This window comes from Nilaparvata lugens, chromosome X (assembly GCF_014356525.2).
Source record: "Nilaparvata lugens isolate BPH chromosome X, ASM1435652v1, whole genome shotgun sequence".
Classification (NCBI taxonomy): domain Eukaryota; kingdom Metazoa; phylum Arthropoda; class Insecta; order Hemiptera; family Delphacidae; genus Nilaparvata; species Nilaparvata lugens.
The window spans coordinates 13,291,090-13,310,871 of record NC_052518.1 but is presented as its reverse complement, the minus strand read 5'-3'; the positions used below and the strand labels follow the sequence as shown (position 1 = coordinate 13,310,871).

The 19,782-nt window shown below is 33.0% G+C and overlaps 2 protein-coding genes across 4 annotated transcripts in view; one reads left to right on the top strand and one right to left on the bottom strand.

Annotated features, from left to right (window-relative positions):
* Positions 1-6,649, bottom strand: part of LOC111061313 (leucine-zipper-like transcriptional regulator 1) — a 59,068-nt gene extending 52,419 nt beyond the window's left edge. For all 3 annotated transcript variants that reach the window (XM_039442450.1, XM_039442449.1, XM_022349007.2), the window contains exon 1: positions 6,414-6,649. The gene's annotated coding sequence lies outside the window, so the exon portion shown is untranslated. The remainder of the gene's footprint in view (positions 1-6,413) is intronic.
* A 977-nt stretch (positions 6,650-7,626) lies between these two features.
* On the top strand, positions 7,627-16,940 carry LOC111061334. The gene is made up of 3 exons (XM_022349028.2): positions 7,627-9,767; positions 11,062-11,190; positions 15,453-16,940. Exons 1-3 carry the CDS (start codon positions 8,154-8,156, stop codon positions 15,720-15,722), a joined length of 2,013 nt encoding a protein of 670 aa, XP_022204720.2. The 5' UTR covers positions 7,627-8,153; the 3' UTR covers positions 15,723-16,940.
* The last annotated feature ends 2,842 nt before the right edge of the window (positions 16,941-19,782 follow it).

Below are 19,782 nucleotides of genomic sequence, written 5' to 3'. Positions count from 1 at the left end.
GTTCTAAGGTAGAACTGAAGAGATTTCTTGAGGGACTTAATGTGGGACTTCCAATTCAAGTTATGATCTAGAAGCACCCCTAGATATTTTACATTGGATTCCATTTTCACAACAGGGCAACTGCAAGAGTCACGCCTACAGTGAAATCCGTGGAGGAAGATAGGCATAGGAAAACTTCTACTGCCACTTAGACTGAACAAGATGTAATTAGTTTTTTGAACATTCATTGCCAACTTATTACAAGTGAACCAAAATGACAGTTTATTCAAGTCCTGTTGCATGTCATAAGCAAGTTGGTCCTGTTGGTCCGGACTGTATGATAAGGCAGTGTCATCTGCAAAAGTTGTTAATTGTCCCTTAAAGTCACCATTGAATAAGTCATTAATGTAGATCAAGAATAATATAGGTCCCAGGACCGACCCTTGAGGGACCCCATGACAGATATCACGCAAGTCACTAATTTGATTATTAATTTTTACTGCCTGACTTCTTCCCTGTAGGAAAGTTCCAAGCAGTTCCAAGGGTGCACCTCTAATACCTGCTCGCCACAGTTTATGTAGCAGAAGATCATGATTTACAGTATCAAATGCTTTACTGATATCGATAAACAATCCAGCAGCACAATTACCTTGTTTTTTATTTAATCCTAAGTATATATTTTGCAGGAAATGTTGAAGGGCAAGCTCGGTGTTGAGATTCTGCCTGAAACCAAACTGTTGATTGGAGAAGAAAAAGTTGTTATCTAAAAAGTTCATTAATCTTTTTTTAATAAGTTTCTCAAACACCTTTGATAGAGTAGGTAAGAGTGAGATGGGACGGTAGTTTGTTTTGGACATCCTATCCCCTTTTTTAAATATAGGGATTACGGTACCTGTTTTCAATATTTTTGGAAACTGCCCTTCAACTATCGCCAAATTAAATAAGTATGCTATAACAGTGGACAAGTGAGTGATATTCTCCTTTAAGATTCTTGATGTTAATCCATCATTACCAGAGCTGACGTTTAATTTGAGTTTTTTAACGGTTTGAATTATTTCACATTCATCAATCGGGCTGAGAAAGATGGTCGTATGACTTTGCTCGCTTTGAAATTCGTAATTGTACTGCTGGACTATATCATCTGATACTTGTGGAAGAGATTGGGAGAGTTTTTCAGGTAGATCAATAAAATACTCGTTGAACAAATTTGCAACGCTTTTACTATCACTGATGATTGTTCCATCCTCATTTAACTGTATATTTTGAATACTATTGCTCTCACCAGGTAATAATGATTTCAGAATTTCCCATTTCTTTTTAGAGTTCTTGGAGTGTAAAAGCAGATTGTCAGAGTAATATTTACATTTTGCGTTTTTACCCATTGCTTCACGTTATTTCTCATTGCTATGAATTTATTCTTTAAAGCGGTATTATTTGGCATTCGTTTATGTAACTTATATAATTTATCCTTTACAGCAATACTGTTTGACAATCCAGGTGTCATCCACGGTTTTATCATTTTGATTTTATTTTTTAGTTTACGTTTAATGTGGATCTATTTAAAATACTATTGAAGGTTTCATAAAATTTGTTAAATGCAGTATTTGTGTCATCTATTTCGAGTATATTGGTCCATGAATGGGATCTGATGTTATTAGAAAGTAGCTGATAATCTAGTTTATTTATTTCAGGACAATCACACAAAGTTCTTTTCATTTGTCCAACTGGCAAGAAGCCTATTACCGCTCTGTGATCTGTGATTGAGTTATCTATTACGGCAACTCTACTGATAGTGACCGGATAGAGCGATAAGAGAAATGATCGATGCAAGTCGATGATATCTCTGTTACCCTAGTATCGATATCAATCAACTGTTCGAGCCATTACTGTTTAAGCAGTCAAGATAATCATCCGCAATTATATCGTTTGAGCCTATATCAATATTAAAGTCTCCTAGACAAATTAATTCATTTATTGGAATATTCTCAAGAGCGAGTCTCAAATATTAACAAATAACTGACGATCACCAATATGCAATCTATAAACTCCCATAACCGAAAATTTGAGACTACCATAGATACAATTTAAAAGCAAACAATCACAATTTGGAATTGCGAAATCTCCCAACACTGCAACAACAGATTTATGCACATAAGCCACTATACCACTAGCTCTAGACAAAGCAGAAAATGCGGAAAAGCTTTCGTAGTTATCTATTTGGTATAAGAGAACATCCTTCTCATGCTGTAACCACGCCTCGCTAAGTATAATTATTAATGGTTTCACAGAAAGGCTGTTAAGATGCAATAGAAATAAGTCGAAATTTGAGTGCATGCTTCTTATATTTTGGTGATATATGCAGATGCCTTCTGATCCTGTAATAAATGTATTTATTTCTTTATTTATTTCTTTAATTTGATTTTCAGGGTTTTCCATTCAATGTTATCAAACGTTGGAGTTTCATCCACAGTTCGCAAGGCAGATTCTATTTCAGTGCTAGTCTCAGTTGTAGGTTGTGTAAACTGGGCATTTAGAATGTTGCTGACATGGTATGGGTCACTGATTGTTTTGTTATTCCTGGATAAGCAGATATTTTCATGTTTACCGAGTTTATTCCCCTTTCTTTCTTCATTTATTCATTTACTCCAGAGTACTTTAGATTAGTTGTCTGCCTGGTTCACAATGCTTTGGGTTTGCATCCTCTTCTTGTTTGCAACATCTAGGTCGTATTCTTTTTTCAATCTAGCATATACCTCCCTGTCTTCCTGTGAACCTGTAAGTAGATACTTATCTTGAGCGTTTAATACATTGTTCTTCAGTTTTATTGTATTATTATACCAGAATATGAGCTTCTTCGTTTTTGCAGTTTTTTTAGATTCTCTTGGCATTACTTCATCACTTTTCTGGCGAACTGTCCTCAAGAAGAAACTGTATTTATCATCCACATGAATTGACTCAAACATTGGCTGCCAGCTCACCACTTCAAGTTTCATTTTTAGTCTAATCAGGCTTTTCTTTGAGAAGTTTCGTGCAAATCTGTATATGATGGTTTCACGGTCAAGTTTGTAATTTATTTTACACAATACTGCATTGTGGTCGGAAATCTGATTTGGAAGAACCTTGACATTAATGCTTTTCTTCTCAACATTATGATAGCATCCATCTATACTAGTTGCTGATGCTTGTGTGATTCTTGTTGCAGGCAGGTCATAATTAGAGCAAACATTCTGTGTCAGCATGTTGTTCAGGTCCTTGTAAATTTGTTTGTCGGTCTTTAGGGTGTTCCTATTATTAGCAGTTTCAGTGATTCAAGTTTTATTTTTACAGCAATAGTTTCAAATGCTTTCTCCATTGGCTTGTATGGTTCAGATAGGGTTACTTCTTCAACGCTTGATACAATGTCATTTTTTCTGTAGAGTGCTACTCCCCCCACAAGTAAATTCTGCGACAGAACTCAGCAGCAAGGGAGTACCCAGTGATATTTGTACTCAAGAGCTCCTCATGTTTCAAGCCATGTTCTGTAAGAATTATTATATCAGGTGAGCATTGGTTCAATTCTATCTGTAGTTTTTCCATTTTATTCTGTAAGCCTCGCTGTATATTTGAGATGGTAGACTGTGATTGCATTCTTTGTTCTTCATCTTTCAAACAAATAAACAAATAAAACACAATAAAATGTTACAAATATAAAAAACCATTGGCTTTGTGGTTGGGTGTGTTGTAGAAGAGAAAAAAAGAGAGGAAGATACCTAGCCAACTATGGTTTCCCATGTAATAGGCAGGCAAAGAAGAGAAGAGAAGTAATGAGGAAAAAAGGGAAGGGAGAAATGGGGGGAAGGAAGAAAACAGAGGAATAGGTACTCAAAATAAAGGTAAGCGAGTCCACTGAAAAATGAAAAAAAAAAATAATGAAAAAACAATGCTGGAGCAGAAATCTCGAGTCATATATCTAAATGGAAGAAGAAATTACTGTAAGTCCAGGTTTTTATATCCAGTTTAATTTTTCCGCTGATCTTATTGTCCATGAGAAAGTGATTTGGAATGAGGTTTATTATTTTAGTACCTATGTAAATTAACTGTATCCTTATACATTCAATATTAGTGTTATAGGTTACATATTTGTTAGCAGTGGCCCTTAGATTATAATAATTAAGTGTAGAGTTTATTGTGAGAGGAAAATCGGATCTATATTTAACATGAAGGAGAACTTTCTTTGGTAGCGTTTTCTGACCTGCAATAAATCTGCTCACATCCTGTATCCTCCCACCTGGGATCACCGTTATGTTTGCCTTAATTCTATTAGATTTTTTTATCTGTGTCGATGCTGTCCCAATCAAGGAATCTCCCCACCAGTTCCATTTGTAACTCCAGTCCATATATCACAATCGCCCTGATGCAGCCTCATTCATCTGTGTTGTCTCTCTCCTATGCGTCGTTTTTTCAGGCATTTGTTTTCTCTTTTCATCTTCCAAGTTGTAGTCTGCCTCATTCACCATCATTTGCGCTCTCTCATGTGTACTCATTCTCTTGTAACATGAGTGATTTGGATCCCTGATGTGGTCCGGTGGGCTGTGATCCATGACTCGACCCGCCTGAGGCTCAACGACAGTCCCAGTCCCCCCGGGTGTAGCATTCAGCCTCGCTGAAAAGGTTAGCTGCATCCTGCTCAGCTTGCCTCCTGGTAGGGCACGAGTGTTGTGGATGGAGCCCCTGTGCAAATTCGGATATTATGCCTTCCAACTTATAGATCACGTCCGTTTTTCGTGCTAAAGCGTCTGATAGTCTTTCCTTGTCAGTCTTTAAAAGAGAAATTTCATTCTTCAGCTCCTTGATGTCGTCAAGTAATATCTTAATTATAATATCATACCGTTTAGTTTGAGAGTTATCATTTGATCTAGCAGTGACAATACCGCGCGCACTTGTATTACATTCAGTGTCAGTAGCATAGTTTTCTGAGACATTCAGCAGAGTAGATATATTGGTAGCTTCGTTATTTATATGAGTTTTACATTTTTCACACAGCCATAACTGATCTGTGTTTGTCTCTACCTTCATCAATTCATAAAGTTGGTCAAAGATGTTTACACATTTAGTATACCATATGGCTTCATTGCAGCAGCAGGCAACCGCCTTGTCATCATCATGAACTAAATGGTTACATATATATTGTTTGTTGGGTCTGGCTTCATTGGTGTTTCCAGTGCTATTTCTGGCCGCAGGTACTGTGTTTGAGATTTCTTGTGTTGTGTTTACTACTTTTTTACCCATATCAGCAATTTAGGTCACACGAAAAAAGTTCCAGCCTATTCCTAAAAGTTATTGCTAATCTATTAATGAATTTTTGAAACTGGTGTCGATTCAAATCTTTTTCCGGTTAAGTCGTAATTTAGGCAATGAATTGTATCACAGTGGCTTATATATCAGTCATAAAAATTGTTAAAGAATATTATCACAGATAGAGTCAAGTGGATGTGGATCTGATACTAGATTAGAATTAAATAATTTATATATCAAGTATTTGTTCCTAAAAGGATACCCGGTATCACAATGTTTGGTTTATTATATCCCTAGTCTCTATTAAATTAGAGCTAGGTTGTAGCAAATAGTAAGTTCCGACTGATTAGGAACAAATTATAAATGAGTTGATTTAGAATACTTTTAATGGGAATGAATAATGTTGTATGTCGCGTTATAATTTATGCAGTTTGCATGAACAGTTATGTCAGGTTCACATCACAGTTTGTCCAGATAGGCAATATTATAGCCTAGCAAGTCACCAATAACTTGTCTTAGAAAATGTGAAAAAGAAATTTACAATGAGAAATTTTAGTAATATTACCAGAATTTACGTAGAATATTAATGTTTAAAACTTTATACTTTGAATCAATCTCACCGTGTCAATTCCAAATTTGTGGTTAATGACTTGGCTCATTGCTGCTTTCAAATTTTAAATCAATTCCTGCTTGTTAAAAGAGTGTCATTTCACTAGTATATGAGCACCGTACTGTGATTCTTTGATTCATTATTGAATATAATCTACAAGGAGTAAGGGTATGAAGATTATCAAATTCCAAATTCAAATAATGATCAATTATTTAATCTTATTTATTTACCTAATCTAATTTAATAATTTATCATCAAAATTAGTAAATTCCAAATTTAGAGTATCAAATTCCAATATTTGAATACAACAGTTTCCTGTTTCTTGATACATTGAATTTTCAATTTTAGAAAATGAACAGACGACGGCATCTGCAGACGACACCCTAGTGTGTAAGCTACACTTGTCAACCTAACGTATAATTAGGCTAATGAATATCAAAACTGAGTTTTGTACAGGAGATAACATTACATCACAGCATACAGTTCACAGTAGATATAGAACTATTTTAACTCAACTTCAATACCGTAATATGATTTTGAAAATGATTACCTGGATTGTAATGAATATAGGTAGAGCCAAGCCGTTTTAGGCCACGAAATAAACATCCTGCGATGGTTTTTTGGGTATCAAAATTGTACGATATGCAGCTCACAGCTATTTGTTACGAGGAAAATACGTTTTAATATTTTAGTTTATTTACTTTGTAATACATTATTGATTGTTCAACACCTACGTACTAAATATTGTTTTATTTGCTAGGTAGTCTGCTACTGTCTGATATCAGACAGCTGATTTATCTGGGATTCGAGTGCCGAGCTGGTTGGTAATAGTTTTGAATGGTTCTGTTCAAGAACGGCTAAATAATGCAAAACATACTGAGTCTAGGTTTATGTTTAGGATTGGGAAATGCTCAAGAGTTGAATTCCCGTTTTTGAATGGCAATATGCTAGTAGCATTCAGAATTATTCTATACTTTTAGAATTTTGAATCCAGAATTTCGTCATTGTAGTTGACAAAGCGCCCACTGGAGCGCTCAAGGAAAACACCGTATTGAACATGCGCAAATAACGGTTTTTTCCCGTTCCATTCAGTCAGTTCTTTGTGATTACCAAGCACTGTGACTGGAGCTGGTAATCTGGCATCAAACACTTAAGCCCGGTTGCACAAAAGCCGGTTGAATTTTAACCGTGATTGATTTCACGAGAACCAATAAGAGAATGCCTTTTCGATAAGACGGCTTCTCTGATTGGTTCTCGTGGAATTGATCACGATTGAAATTGAACCAGCTTTTGTGAAACCGGCACAGTATTTTTCTTTTGTGTGTCTATGTACTACCGTACTAAAACAAGGAATGTCATTCTATTGTTATATTAAGGGAAATATACATAGGGGGGCCGGAATTTTGAAAACACAATTAAGAACTCGATATTGTAAATGAATTGAATAACTTGCTGGGAATCTAGCTTTATTTACAAACTAAGAGAAAATGTCCCTCGAAGAAATCATTTTCCGTCTACTCTTATTTCGAGCAATTGTTTCCTCTTCAATAGTATTTCGTTCAAACAGTCTGCTTTCAAAAGCAGTTTTGGTAATGGATGAAATTATCCCATAACGTGATCAATTAAAGTATTCTATCCAAATTTTCATTTTATTCGAATAAATAATAATTTTTTATTTTCTTATATTTCAAGTTTGTATGATATTTTTTCATGTTTTTGCAATCGGATAATGAGCGATTCAATACAAATGAACAACTAATATTAGACCAGATGATTGATGATGTTTCAGTTCTAAATTCTATTATTGTTTAGCCTACAAAGAATCAAATATGTCTCAATTTTCGAATTTTATTATGTGATGTGATTTTCTGCTTGAAAATGCCTTCGAGAAGTGTTGTCAGTAATTCATTCAATCTTTTTAATGACGATTTTGCATCTAAATGTCGCGAATTTCAATCAGTGCTCACTAAATTCAACTCTATAAAAAGAGATCAGAAGTCGCTCATCAAAGAGGAAGTCTCTCATCGAAGTCTTTCATCAGAAGTCTGGAAGAGGAAAAAATTGAAAATCCAAAGAAGAAATCAATATTTTATGGGTCGTATCAATAATCATAGACCTATATCATGTGAATTTTATCATCAGTTGTCAGACTCTTATAATATGTTGTGTGTTTCTGACTATGATACTAAGTTATGTCTGATGTAATTCAAAGTTTATAAGTGCAACGAAGACATTGACTGCGTTTGTGACAAGTACTAAAACGTGTCTGGAATCTGTGAAATAAATCAACATGTATCTTCATGCTTCTGGTTTCAAAACTGACTCCCGCAAGAATATGGAACATTCGGGTGTAGCTTCATTCCTTTCCCGACATTTGTCAAGGTATGGTAATCAGCATTCTCAATTTCATACGCAGTCATTAGGTAACTCATCACCAAGTTTCAATATGAAGGGATTTGTTCCTTGTTTTCCTCATCATTCTAACTTAGTATGTAACACTGTGAAAACATCTAAGCAGTTAACTACATCCAATGACAGAAGGATGGCTACGTACTCTGAAATTTCTGCGATTAACATTTTACCAATATCATATCTGGTAGGAGGATTTGTGGGAAGTAAGAGTCTCACAGCAATGAAGGGAAGCAGTATACAGATCTGGGATATTGTTCTGGACAAAATTTATGATATGATGAATGACCAGTTAGTTTGTTCTGAAGACCTTGGTCACCAATTGGACAGATTTGAAAATTCCTCTTCTAGTCCAATCACAGAAAATCTACCTCCTAAAAGAACTTACGCCTCAGTTATGAAAATGAATCCTAGCATAAAACCTAGCGATGAATATGCAGAATTGGTAATGAAGTATGATAATTCTAGAAAGTCCAGACGTAGAGGAAAAAGTTCCTCAAGCTCCTATAGGGGTGACAAGAAAATGAACAATCCAGTCAAAAGTTGTTTCAATTCCAGTCGATGGTCCAATACCCGGAAAAAGCATGGTAAAAAGGGTGCAGAAAAATTCAATAGAAGAGAAAAAATGGAAGCAGCCAAAGATGGAATGGATTTTATTAACCAAGAGTTTGGTAGAGACACTCAGTTTAATAAGAGTACTAGTCTCAAACGACCCTGCATCACAGATAAAATAATGGAGAATCTACAAATGAAGGGAGTTGCAGCTTCAACAACAGAATCAACAACTGCTACACCTTGTAGGATTCGATCAACTCCATCTGTATCACTCTACAATCTCAATGCAAATCAAGCTAAATCAAATTTCGACAAGGAAAAAGACTGTGATCGACAACAACTAATGGCTTGTAAAATGAAACTGGACAGTGAAGATATTAGTGCTTCAAAACCCAGAGTGAATTCTGAATCATCCATAGAAAGTGAAGATAGCTTCATAGTATTTGAACCTTCTGATGCTGATAACATTTCATGTTTTAGTATTGAAAGTGATTCTTTGAGTGGAAGTGATGATGACGACGATGCTTCAGATTCAGAGTCAGATATCTGCAGTACATACATTTTCTATGGAAATACCAAATTCAATGATGTTGCAGCTAATCATTCTGCCAGCGTACCTTTATTCGAAAAAGCGATGATTTGCTTGATATGTAAAAAGAATCATAACGAACATTTAGATTTCCCTCATAGTTGTGAAAATATAATTGAATCTCCTAGAAACAATATCACATTGAACTACGTACCTGATGGAAGAGTGTCAAGTGCCTTTGCTGACAGTAAAGACAGGTCTAAAGCCTCATGCAAATTGTTTATCAACTCAAAACCAAACTCTGATGAAGAGAATGTTCCGATTTATTGTGATATTGATGAAGAATCTCTCTTGCCAACTTTTGTTGATCCCGTTTCTGATATTGCTGCAGCCTGTGATCATGATTACCAGGTTAGTTCCTCCAAATCATATCAAATAGTCCAAGTTTACTCTTTATTTTACAGGATGTCTCACGAAAGTTGTAACAGCCGAAGACGATTCATGAAATTTGCAAAAAAAATGTGCAGTAAAATTTTCTCATATCGACCTTAGTTTTCGAGATGTATCGATTTCTCAATATTTTTGAAAAAACATCAATAGCCTGACTAGAAAACTATCTATCAAAATCTAATTCTAAGGGTATGGTGGGAAAGAGGACGAAATTTTTTAATAACATTCATATAGGCCTAATTTGATTAATTTGACGTTTTTGAAATTTTTATGTGCATTCAAACTGTTTGAAATTTGGCTTTGAACTTGACGAATATACTTTTTCAACTTTGAGCGCTCATAAAAGTTCAAAACCGTCAAAGTAACTTAACATTATGAATGGTATTGCAAATTTCGTCCTCTTCCCAAACATATCCTTAGAATTAGATTTTGGCTGATGGTTTGCTATAGGTCGATATAAAAAAATTTTACTGAACATTTTTTGTTGCAAATTTCATGTAGAATCACCTATGATCGTCGGCTGTTACACCTTTCGTGGTAGACTCTGTATAGTGAGATTCACGTTTTAAAGCCAGCATCTGATTATTATTGGTTTGCTATCCTTGCCTGCCACTAGACAAAGCTGATAGCTCTATCCTTTTCCAACTCAGACCGTTGCCAAATTATTTGTAGACAATGTAGAAATATGAACTACACTCTCTCATCTCCAATACTCTACTGTTCAAGTAGACGTTTTCCATCTTGTAAATGTAATATTCCTGACTCATGTAGACATACCACTGTAAGTAGTCCGCTACTGTAAGTTTCCGAATCCTCAATGGTTGAAATGTTATAGGAAATGCTTTTTTTCCAAATTTGTGAATGTGGTCACAAATATTTATTTTTACACCTAGAGCAGGTATAAGAGCAGACTTTTTCTCACTTATGAACGCAGTTGACTGTTTTCCTAAGGAGGAAAAGCAAGCTGACTTGTCTCGAGTCGTAAACAGCTTTCCTTCGCTTAACAATAATAGTTTAAACAAAAAACTGAAAAATCTTGAATAACCCAGCTGCTTATGCTTGATACTTATGCTGCTAAAAAATTTAATATTTGTTTACTTCAAAATATTATCAAAATCATATTTATTATCAAAAATGAATATTCATCTTGATAATAGTGTCTAAAATAAAAATAAGGCCTCTAGTAATCCTCTGTCATCAATCAATAATTCATTTGCTGTGTAATTATGTCTGATTTATTTATTCTTATTTTCAGTTACCAACCTATGAAGAACATTTTTGCTCGGATAACAATCACTTCAATCTTCTCAATAAGAAGTGGTGTCAAATTTTCTGTGATGATAATATTAACCAGGATAGTGAAAGTTCAAAATCTCGAAAAAAGGTATGCAAAGTACTTCACAAAGAACTTTATAGGCTAAAGAATATTTCGACCTTTCAAAACAGACCCTACACCAAACTTTGATGAATATGTCGACCTTCCATGGAAGAAGAAATGTACATATTCGAAGTTTGGTGTAGGGTCTGTTTTTCCATTCAGCTACTGTAATTAATTGTGATTCAATGTATGAATAAATAAGTAAATATCAATGTGTTCACTTTTCGATTTATGAATACTGCATTTACTTTTAGGATAACTTAGCCTATTAATAGGGCTACTTGGATGTTTAATTATCATACAAAAATTACTAGTACCTTATTTATATGGTACTTATCTTTATATACCTAAACAGAACTATAGTGAGGTCCACGTTATAATGACAGTATTTGATCAACTTTGGTTTTGCTATCCTTGTCTATCATTCGACAAAGCCGGTGGTACTATCCTTTTCTAGGTCCACAACGATGCCAATTATGTTTTTGACAATGTAGAAATATAATTAATTAATGCAGAGAATCGGCATCGCTATTCTTCTATCTTTATCCACTGCCATTATAACGTGGACCTCACTATAGTTACGAACACTCATGCCATTTTCAAGTGTCAAAATGAACTATTATTATTCTTCAGTAAACAAATATTTTACTTTAATTCATTTTAACACTTGAAAATGGCATGAGTGCTCGAAACTAGTTTTGTTTATATAAAAAATGATATAATGTAGGTACAAGTAATTGTTATAATTATTACTTTTAGGAATTTATCAGCTGCTAACTATAATATATATTGGTTATCATCAATTATTTTTGCTCCCAAAATGTTCATCTGGAATTTATCTACAAATAAAGAAAGTTGCGCATTTTACAAATGAATATAGGTTTACGACACAATGAACTTGAATATGGAAATCATGAAATGAGATGTACAGTTATAAAGTCGCAAAATTTTAGTATGATTTAAAGTAAAAAAGATAGATCGGTTTACGTGTTGGAAATTGGATTGTGGGAAGTAATTGTGGTAGGCTAGGCTAATGTAAATAATAAAAATATGTATCCACATTATTTACTAGCTCAGATATACCTAATGGTTAATATTGGTACAGATACTATATCGATTTTGATGAATATATCGACCTTCCATGAAAGCTAAAATAACTGAATCTTTCATTCTGTAGATTCTTGCATTATTTCACGCAATATTTTCCCATAAAGGTGAACATTTATCAATTTAATCGTGTTTCTTTATTAAGGAAGTGATTACTTCATCTCCGTTTATTGCCAGTTTACACACAATATACCTTCCTACTGTTAGTACAATGTGGCACAGAGAAACGATAATATTACAATCCGCAGCACTGTAGAGTCAGTAGTTGTTAGAAATTTTGCACAATTCATGTAAACGAATTGTCAATTAGTAATCAAGGATCATTGGACGGGTGTGGAATGTGCAATAGCGGTGAAAACATTATTAAAATTGGCGATATATAACTGCCGCATAGAGTTTTTTTTTTATTTAGGATTATGCTTACATGAGCGTTTTAGCTTGTATGTGGTCAATGGAAAGTGCGCGGTGATTTGATGAAATGATCAAACGTCCATACCTACCGATGGGACTCGAACCCAGGACCAGGTTGTGCTAGCAGACTGAAGGGTGCAACACCTTCGTCGTCTCGGCTAACCTGGCCGCAGGTTACCACCTTGACAGCTTTACCACATTGACGTCATCAACTTATCTCTGTACAGATATCTCAAAGGCAAGGTACCTTACACGTCCTATCAAGAATATAGAAAGATACACTCTTCCGTAATGGAAAACATGTTCTCTTCCGTAATGGAAAACATGTTCTCTTCCTAAGGAAAACATTTAAAACGGAATCACTGCTATTCCTTGATATTTGCTACATCTATCATTCCAGAGTTTTCATAGCAGGATGTGTACTCTGTATAAGATTTCTGCTGTCTTCTTGAAAAGTGAAGAGGCACTTATGGACATTTTGATTCAGGAGTATAAATAGCTTGATGAATACATGCTATTCGATTAGTAATCTACTAGATTTAAGAATCTAATCGTGGAAATCACGTTATTTAACATATTTTCCCTTTCCCCTACCTTGTACTTGTCTAACACGTTTGTTAATTTTTAATTAAAAATTAATTTAACAATAAAAATTGTTAATTTTTATTTTCTTCATCAAAGAATTACTAAAATTGGATACGAGCTGTTGTATATGCTGATCGAGGGAAAAATTTCCATACAGTTTTAGTCTTTGTCTTATAAAATAATACTTTCTGTTCATTTATTTGAAAATGTCATGATACTCGCCGTGAGCATCTACTGTCTCTGATATTCATTGGCATTTGTTGAGGAAAAAGTTTATATGTGTTTGTAAAGTATTATGAGCATAAAGTGGAATGTTATTTATAGTGGTTATTTTGATGTTTTCAGTGGTTTTGGAATGTTCTTAGCAATTAATTATAAAATAAAGTAAGCCCAGTTTGCTATGCGTTATTCAGACATTTAATTGAAGTGATTTTAGGAGTTCAAGTCTCATGACATTCTCCTTTACGAAACAATATATTCACTTATAGTAGCGAAAATCAGATATCTATACAATAATTATCATATTCTCGTCCGCCAATATGTAAATAATAAATAAGTTTTATGTTTATTCGCCAATTGCCTAAAGCTCCATAAATTGTTCTCATTCTATCCAATAAATGTCTTGAATTTAGAAATGCATTACGGTGCTCCTATTTTGTTCGAGATTTTCTCTAGAGCACTACCCACTGTTGCCTAAAGATAAAGCATACCATATTTGTATTTGTTAGGAAACACATAATAAAAAAGAAGAAGTCAAGTTTTTCTGATATCATTATATTTCTTCCTTGAACCCATCCTGTGGCATTCAAAGGAATTAAAAAACAAAACATTATAAAATTTATTTCAATATTTTCCAATATTTGTCACAGATACCTTTTGTACTACAAAATGTGAGCTTTGAATAGACTCAAACAAATTATTATTATTATTTAAATAGCAAATTAGATCGATCTCTCCAATTTATTACTGTAGTGTAGGCTTCCTTCAGCATAAGCTTTAAACAAACCAGTTTCTGGCCAAAAATTAATTCCTTATCCCTTATCCGCCTTTAAGAGGCTCAATTCACTTATCATTATTTATTATTATTAGATTCAAATTAATTTTAGCACTTTACCACTCGAAACTACTCAGCATCAAGACAAGTCGAGAAGAGAAAGAGAAGCGTCCTTTTTCCTAACCTCCCACTTCTATCTTTTGGCGCGAACGGCTGCCCACTTGATAACTATTTTATCTCCAACTTTTTATTTTATTACTATTATTTATAGTCAAAAAATATCAACAGAGAAAATATATTCAATTGAAAAGTATTTATAAACAAAAGGAGTTACAAAGAAGATATATAAACCAAATGCTGTATTTTGTATGCTGTTCTCTCGGTATGATTTATTATAGCTATTTATATTTATTTAGAGAGTAATATTTAGTAATATTACAGCATAGAAGAAGCACTAACTATCGGCCTAATATTTGATGGTATTTTTGCAATAACAGTTGTCAAACATGTTTATTGCAAAACTTCCTCGTGATAAATAGGCCTACTGAAAAATTTTACCAATTTGTTTCGCGGAAATTCCAAGTTGATTTCTGATGTCTTTAACTTTCTCTACCTACGGGCCACAGCTTCATTTTATAAATAATTTGTTATTATTAATAATAACATTTGTTAATGTTATAAATAATTTGTTGATATTTTTAAATATAATTACTACTCTGCCAAAGCTCTGATTATATTTGTACGTTACATGTATGTCTCCCACACGACACTCTTATGCCTTTGAATAAATGAAATTAACGTTTTGGTACAGAGTTACTGGAAAGTTTTTTTAATATTCTTTCCGAAGAAAGGACACTGATATGTCCAAAGCTCCGCCAATTTATGTAGATGCATAGCAATATTATCTATAGATTGTTATTCCAAAGTGCTTTTTTTCATATCATATACAGTTCAATAATTATTTTCCTAGCTTATATTATGTAAATTTATCTAAAACTTTGCTTTATTGTAATCTATTGTATATAAGTGTATAAGCCAGTATATATTGTAATCTATATAAATTAAGGACTCGATCAATCAATGTCCGTGGGTTATAGCTAAAGAAATTATATCACTTTATCACTTCTCGAAGTCTGAATTATGTTGAAGTGTTTTTTTTCTATTTTCGCAGGTCACCTTTGCTCCTGAAAATAGATTAGTCAGTGTAAGAACTATGCGAACATGGGATTACGCGTTGCGTTCAGCGCGTGTCGGTCCCTGGGAAGTGCTAGCTCGAGATTCGATGCGTTTCTGCCATAGAATTTCCCGAACTGAAGAAATTCTCAAGCCAATCTTTAGTGAAGATCATCGAACAAAGATTTGGCTCGAACGTTTTGAAACTCAGTCAGCTGATAACAGCCAACAAATTCCTGATAAGACATTGTTGAATTGTTTGAATTGAAATGTTGATTTTAAAGCGTAAGTGTTTATTATAAATTTAAGGTTACAGTATTTTTTACTTTCATGTTCCTTTATTTAAATTCTTGCCCACTTTGAGGTGAAATTATTTTTTCTATAATATACTGCACAAAAAATTTTAAATACTTACTATTTCATCAATTGTTCCAATTTTTAAAAATAATCTGAGGGTCAATAAATAGATCAACTAGAATAATTACATTCCGCGGGGCTTTCATTAATATAATATTAATGCTAGAATGTCTATATATCCTGCTCTCTTATTGAAGTATTTTAAAGATTCATCTAGATATTGATTCATTAGTTGAGATAAACTACAATTTCACATTGTATTTGGTTATAACCTATTTCATCTCCACATAAAGAATATGTAGTCATTCAATAATAATAATAATTGTCTATATTTTAGTCTTATTGCATGCTCACTTATTTTACTCTCTTGTATGTACATTTATTATAGACTGCCACATGAAGTTAGTCATTTGAAGTTTAATTTATTTACAAATTATAATATATTTATGGAGGATGTAAGTTATTAATTACACAGATATATTTTAGTTTAATTTGCAATTTCAGTGTATTTTTTATTATTCCAATCCAAGACCGAAAATCATTATTTTCATGAGTTTGAAGTAAAGATGAATGAAATCATGAGAAAGTCAGTATATTTTTTTGTTTCGCTGCAGTTTCACCTCTTTCATCGTCTGAAATGTCATCAGTAGGGATATCGAGCTTTTTTATAAAAATCATGTCTTAAAATACAAGAAAATCAATCGAAAATATTATCAATTCATATTACTGGCCTCGAATAGTGGGCTTAATTTCCTTAGTTATCAATTCATGAAAATGTGCTGTTCTTGTTTTATTAAAAATGTTTTTGAAGTGGCTTTAAAAACGTTTTGAAGAAGAGAAAATTTTCAGCTTCGAATCAAACAATGAGCAATAAAATCAACTTATATCATTAACAGTAAAATGTGCTGCTCTTGTATTATAAGAGAGACGATTATGAAGTGGCTCTAAATATTACTGATAACTTGTTGAAAACATGACTGATTGGAAAATTTTCAACTTGGCCTCAGTCTTGAATAATGCTGTATATACTTAAATAGTGTGAATGTATTGTTTTCTATAGAGTCTTGCTTTATGTCACTGTAAATATAGTGTAAATCATTCTCTTAAAATATAAAATATTGGATGAGAACTGAATATCTATGAAGTATTTTGATCTAATTAATATTTTATGACGTTTTTCGTCGTAGATCGTTTCAACATATTAACGTTGAGTGCAACGATTTTGGAAACTAGTGATATTTTTAAAATTATTTTGATTTTGATACTATCAATTTACTAAAACGGTACAAATTTATGTTGGATTATTTTTACTTTTTGAGATATAAGCGTTCAAAGTTGAAATCTTGGTAGATATCCATTTCCGAATTTGTTACAAATGAATTTTTGAAATGTTGAGGATACATTGTTCATCTCATGACTTATTTGATTTCTCAAAATATCATGTCTAGGGAAATTAATTTCAGTTTTAAAAAATAATTCTAACTCAAAATTAATTGGGTTAACAATTTGTATAAATTTCACTAGGATTGATTTTCTGAGAAATCAAATATGTCATGAGAATGAATCCTCAACATTTCATGATGTTATTTACTACCGAAAATTTGTTCCATTTTGGTAACTTGATAGTATCCATATTGAAATTGATTTATTTCTTCTTCTTTTACAAAATACAATATTAAATGTGAAGAAGGTTCCTCATATGGGCAAATGCCTATGAGTGAGGAGCGAGTTCCAAATACACTTGAGTATTCTATACTTATAAGATTAAAGACAAATCATAGAATAGTAAAAATTTCAGCTTTCAGAATTATTGACAAAGAACAAGCGACAAAATACTTATAATAAAATACATATTCTAAAATAAGTAGTACTGAAAACATTGCAATCTTGAAGAAACATCTACAGCTTTTTAAAATCCTCCACTTCTTTGACTCATGGAGTGTTGAGTTACTGAAGAAGAACCTTCAAAAATTTGTGAACCACAATCTATTCAAAGGATATTGATATCAACTTGAAATATCAGTATAAGCTATGAAGTGAAATTAGTACTACAAGAACGACTCATTATACTTTTAGTTGAATAATCACTGCAAGTCGATATAAATTACTTAATAAAGAACTTAATTATTAAAATTTACACTATGCACAGAGATGTGGAATTTCTCCATAGTAAGGTGATATTTTTATTTCACCTTAATACTGCATTTAATTATTCTTCGATAATTACTTGAATCCACAATTACCGAACATTTTCCACCTAGATGAAGATAATACATTTTTCAAATCAATTTCATTACCGTTCCTACAGTATTGCAATGCGATATTGATTACAATTTTCAATTCAGATCATATAAAAATGTGAATAATTTCTGTACCACAATATCAACTTCTCAACTACACACAAAAAATTCCTTATTGCTCAGAGCATTCTATTATTCGACATTTTACAGTTTGCTGCTCAATAATGTTGAGTTATTGAGATGAAACACTGAATTCAAGATTGAATGCTTGGTTCAGAATTTAAATTATGACACGGTGCCGGTTGCACAAAAGCCGGTTAAATTTTAACCGTGATTAATTCCACGAGAACAATCAGAGAAGCCGTCTTATCAAAAAGGCCTTCTCTGATTGGTTCTTGTGAAATTAAATTTTAACCGTGATTAATTCCACGAGAACCAATCAGAGAAGCCGTCTTATCAGAAAGACCTTCTCTGATTGGTTCTTGTGAAATTAATCACGGTTCAAATTTAACCGGCTTTTGTGCAACCGAGCCTAGGTATCAAGAGCCAGAATGGAATGAATATTACAATAAGTAGTCGCCACATTAACTTCTTTAGATTTTGATGAGGAATTAGTTTAATCCTAAATATTCGAAAATATTTTTATGGAATAAATGTACCGTACGTTATTTAAAAACAAAATTTTCATAATCAGCTAGTAATGAATTGCTAGTAAAATGAATTATTTGAGCGCTAACAACATATTCTGGTAGTTCGATTTCGAGATTAGAAATCTCGTTTTAATGTTGTGTGTAATCGTGAACGACCAATTATAAAATGGCTGAATAATTAATTATTCGTTGCTACTATTTACCATACAAAAACATACAGTTTCAATAGTTATTCATTAGGGTTGAGAACTAGAGTAGAGGTAGGGCAAGTCCTAACTCCGCCTAATAAAGAATTTTTCATTTCATTTTTTTTTTCATAAGAGTGAGATGGAAGGATAGTAGGTCTACTCATAGTTTTACGAGTATTGATTTTTGAATTTTCATAAACAATGTTTTATGTCTAATATTGAGTTTTATATACTTAGTTGAAAAAAAGCCAAATAGTTGAAAAAATAATCTAGTGAATGATTAAATTGATTTTAATTGGATGTAATTATTTAATTAAATACAACTTACCATTTGTTTTACACTTGAACCACATATGCATGGTACAGTATAATATTATGATAATTCAACGATAATATTTCAATTTTGAATTAATTTTAGAATAACGTAAACATTAAATACATTCACGTACAGTTTATTCATATAATGGTCTGGTATTAATCAAATTTTATGTTATCTTGTTAGTATAGGTATAGCTACATAGTTACTCAGTTAAATCCTGGAAACGAGAAGAAATAACTTCTTATCACCTCATTTTATACTCATTTCTTCACAAATGACATAACTCCAGAGAAAATCCATTGAATACTCAGAATCTTTTATCATCTGAGTTGAATAAGTCTGCATTTGAGCCTTTTGCTTAGAAATCGAGACTTTTTATTGCCTACATGAGCTTTTTGCTTGTGAGTGGGTAATGAAAGTGCACGGGTGATTTGATGAGATGATAAAACGTCCATGCCTACCGACTGGATTCGAACCCATGACCAGATAGCGCTAGCAGACTGAAGGGTGCAACACCAGTCGTCTTGGCTATCCTGGCCGACAACTATACTTGCCAAAATATAGTATAATATGA

Coding starts and splice junctions, on each gene's coding strand:
- LOC111061334 (XM_022349028.2), top strand. CDS start 8,154: ATGTATCTTCATGCTTCTGGTTTCAAAACTGACTCCCGCAAGAATATG. Junction 9,768..11,061: donor CCTGTGATCATGATTACCAG/GTTAGTTCCTCC, acceptor TCTTATTTTCAG/TTACCAACCTATGAAGAACA. Junction 11,191..15,452: donor GTTCAAAATCTCGAAAAAAG/GTATGCAAAGTA, acceptor CTATTTTCGCAG/GTCACCTTTGCTCCTGAAAA.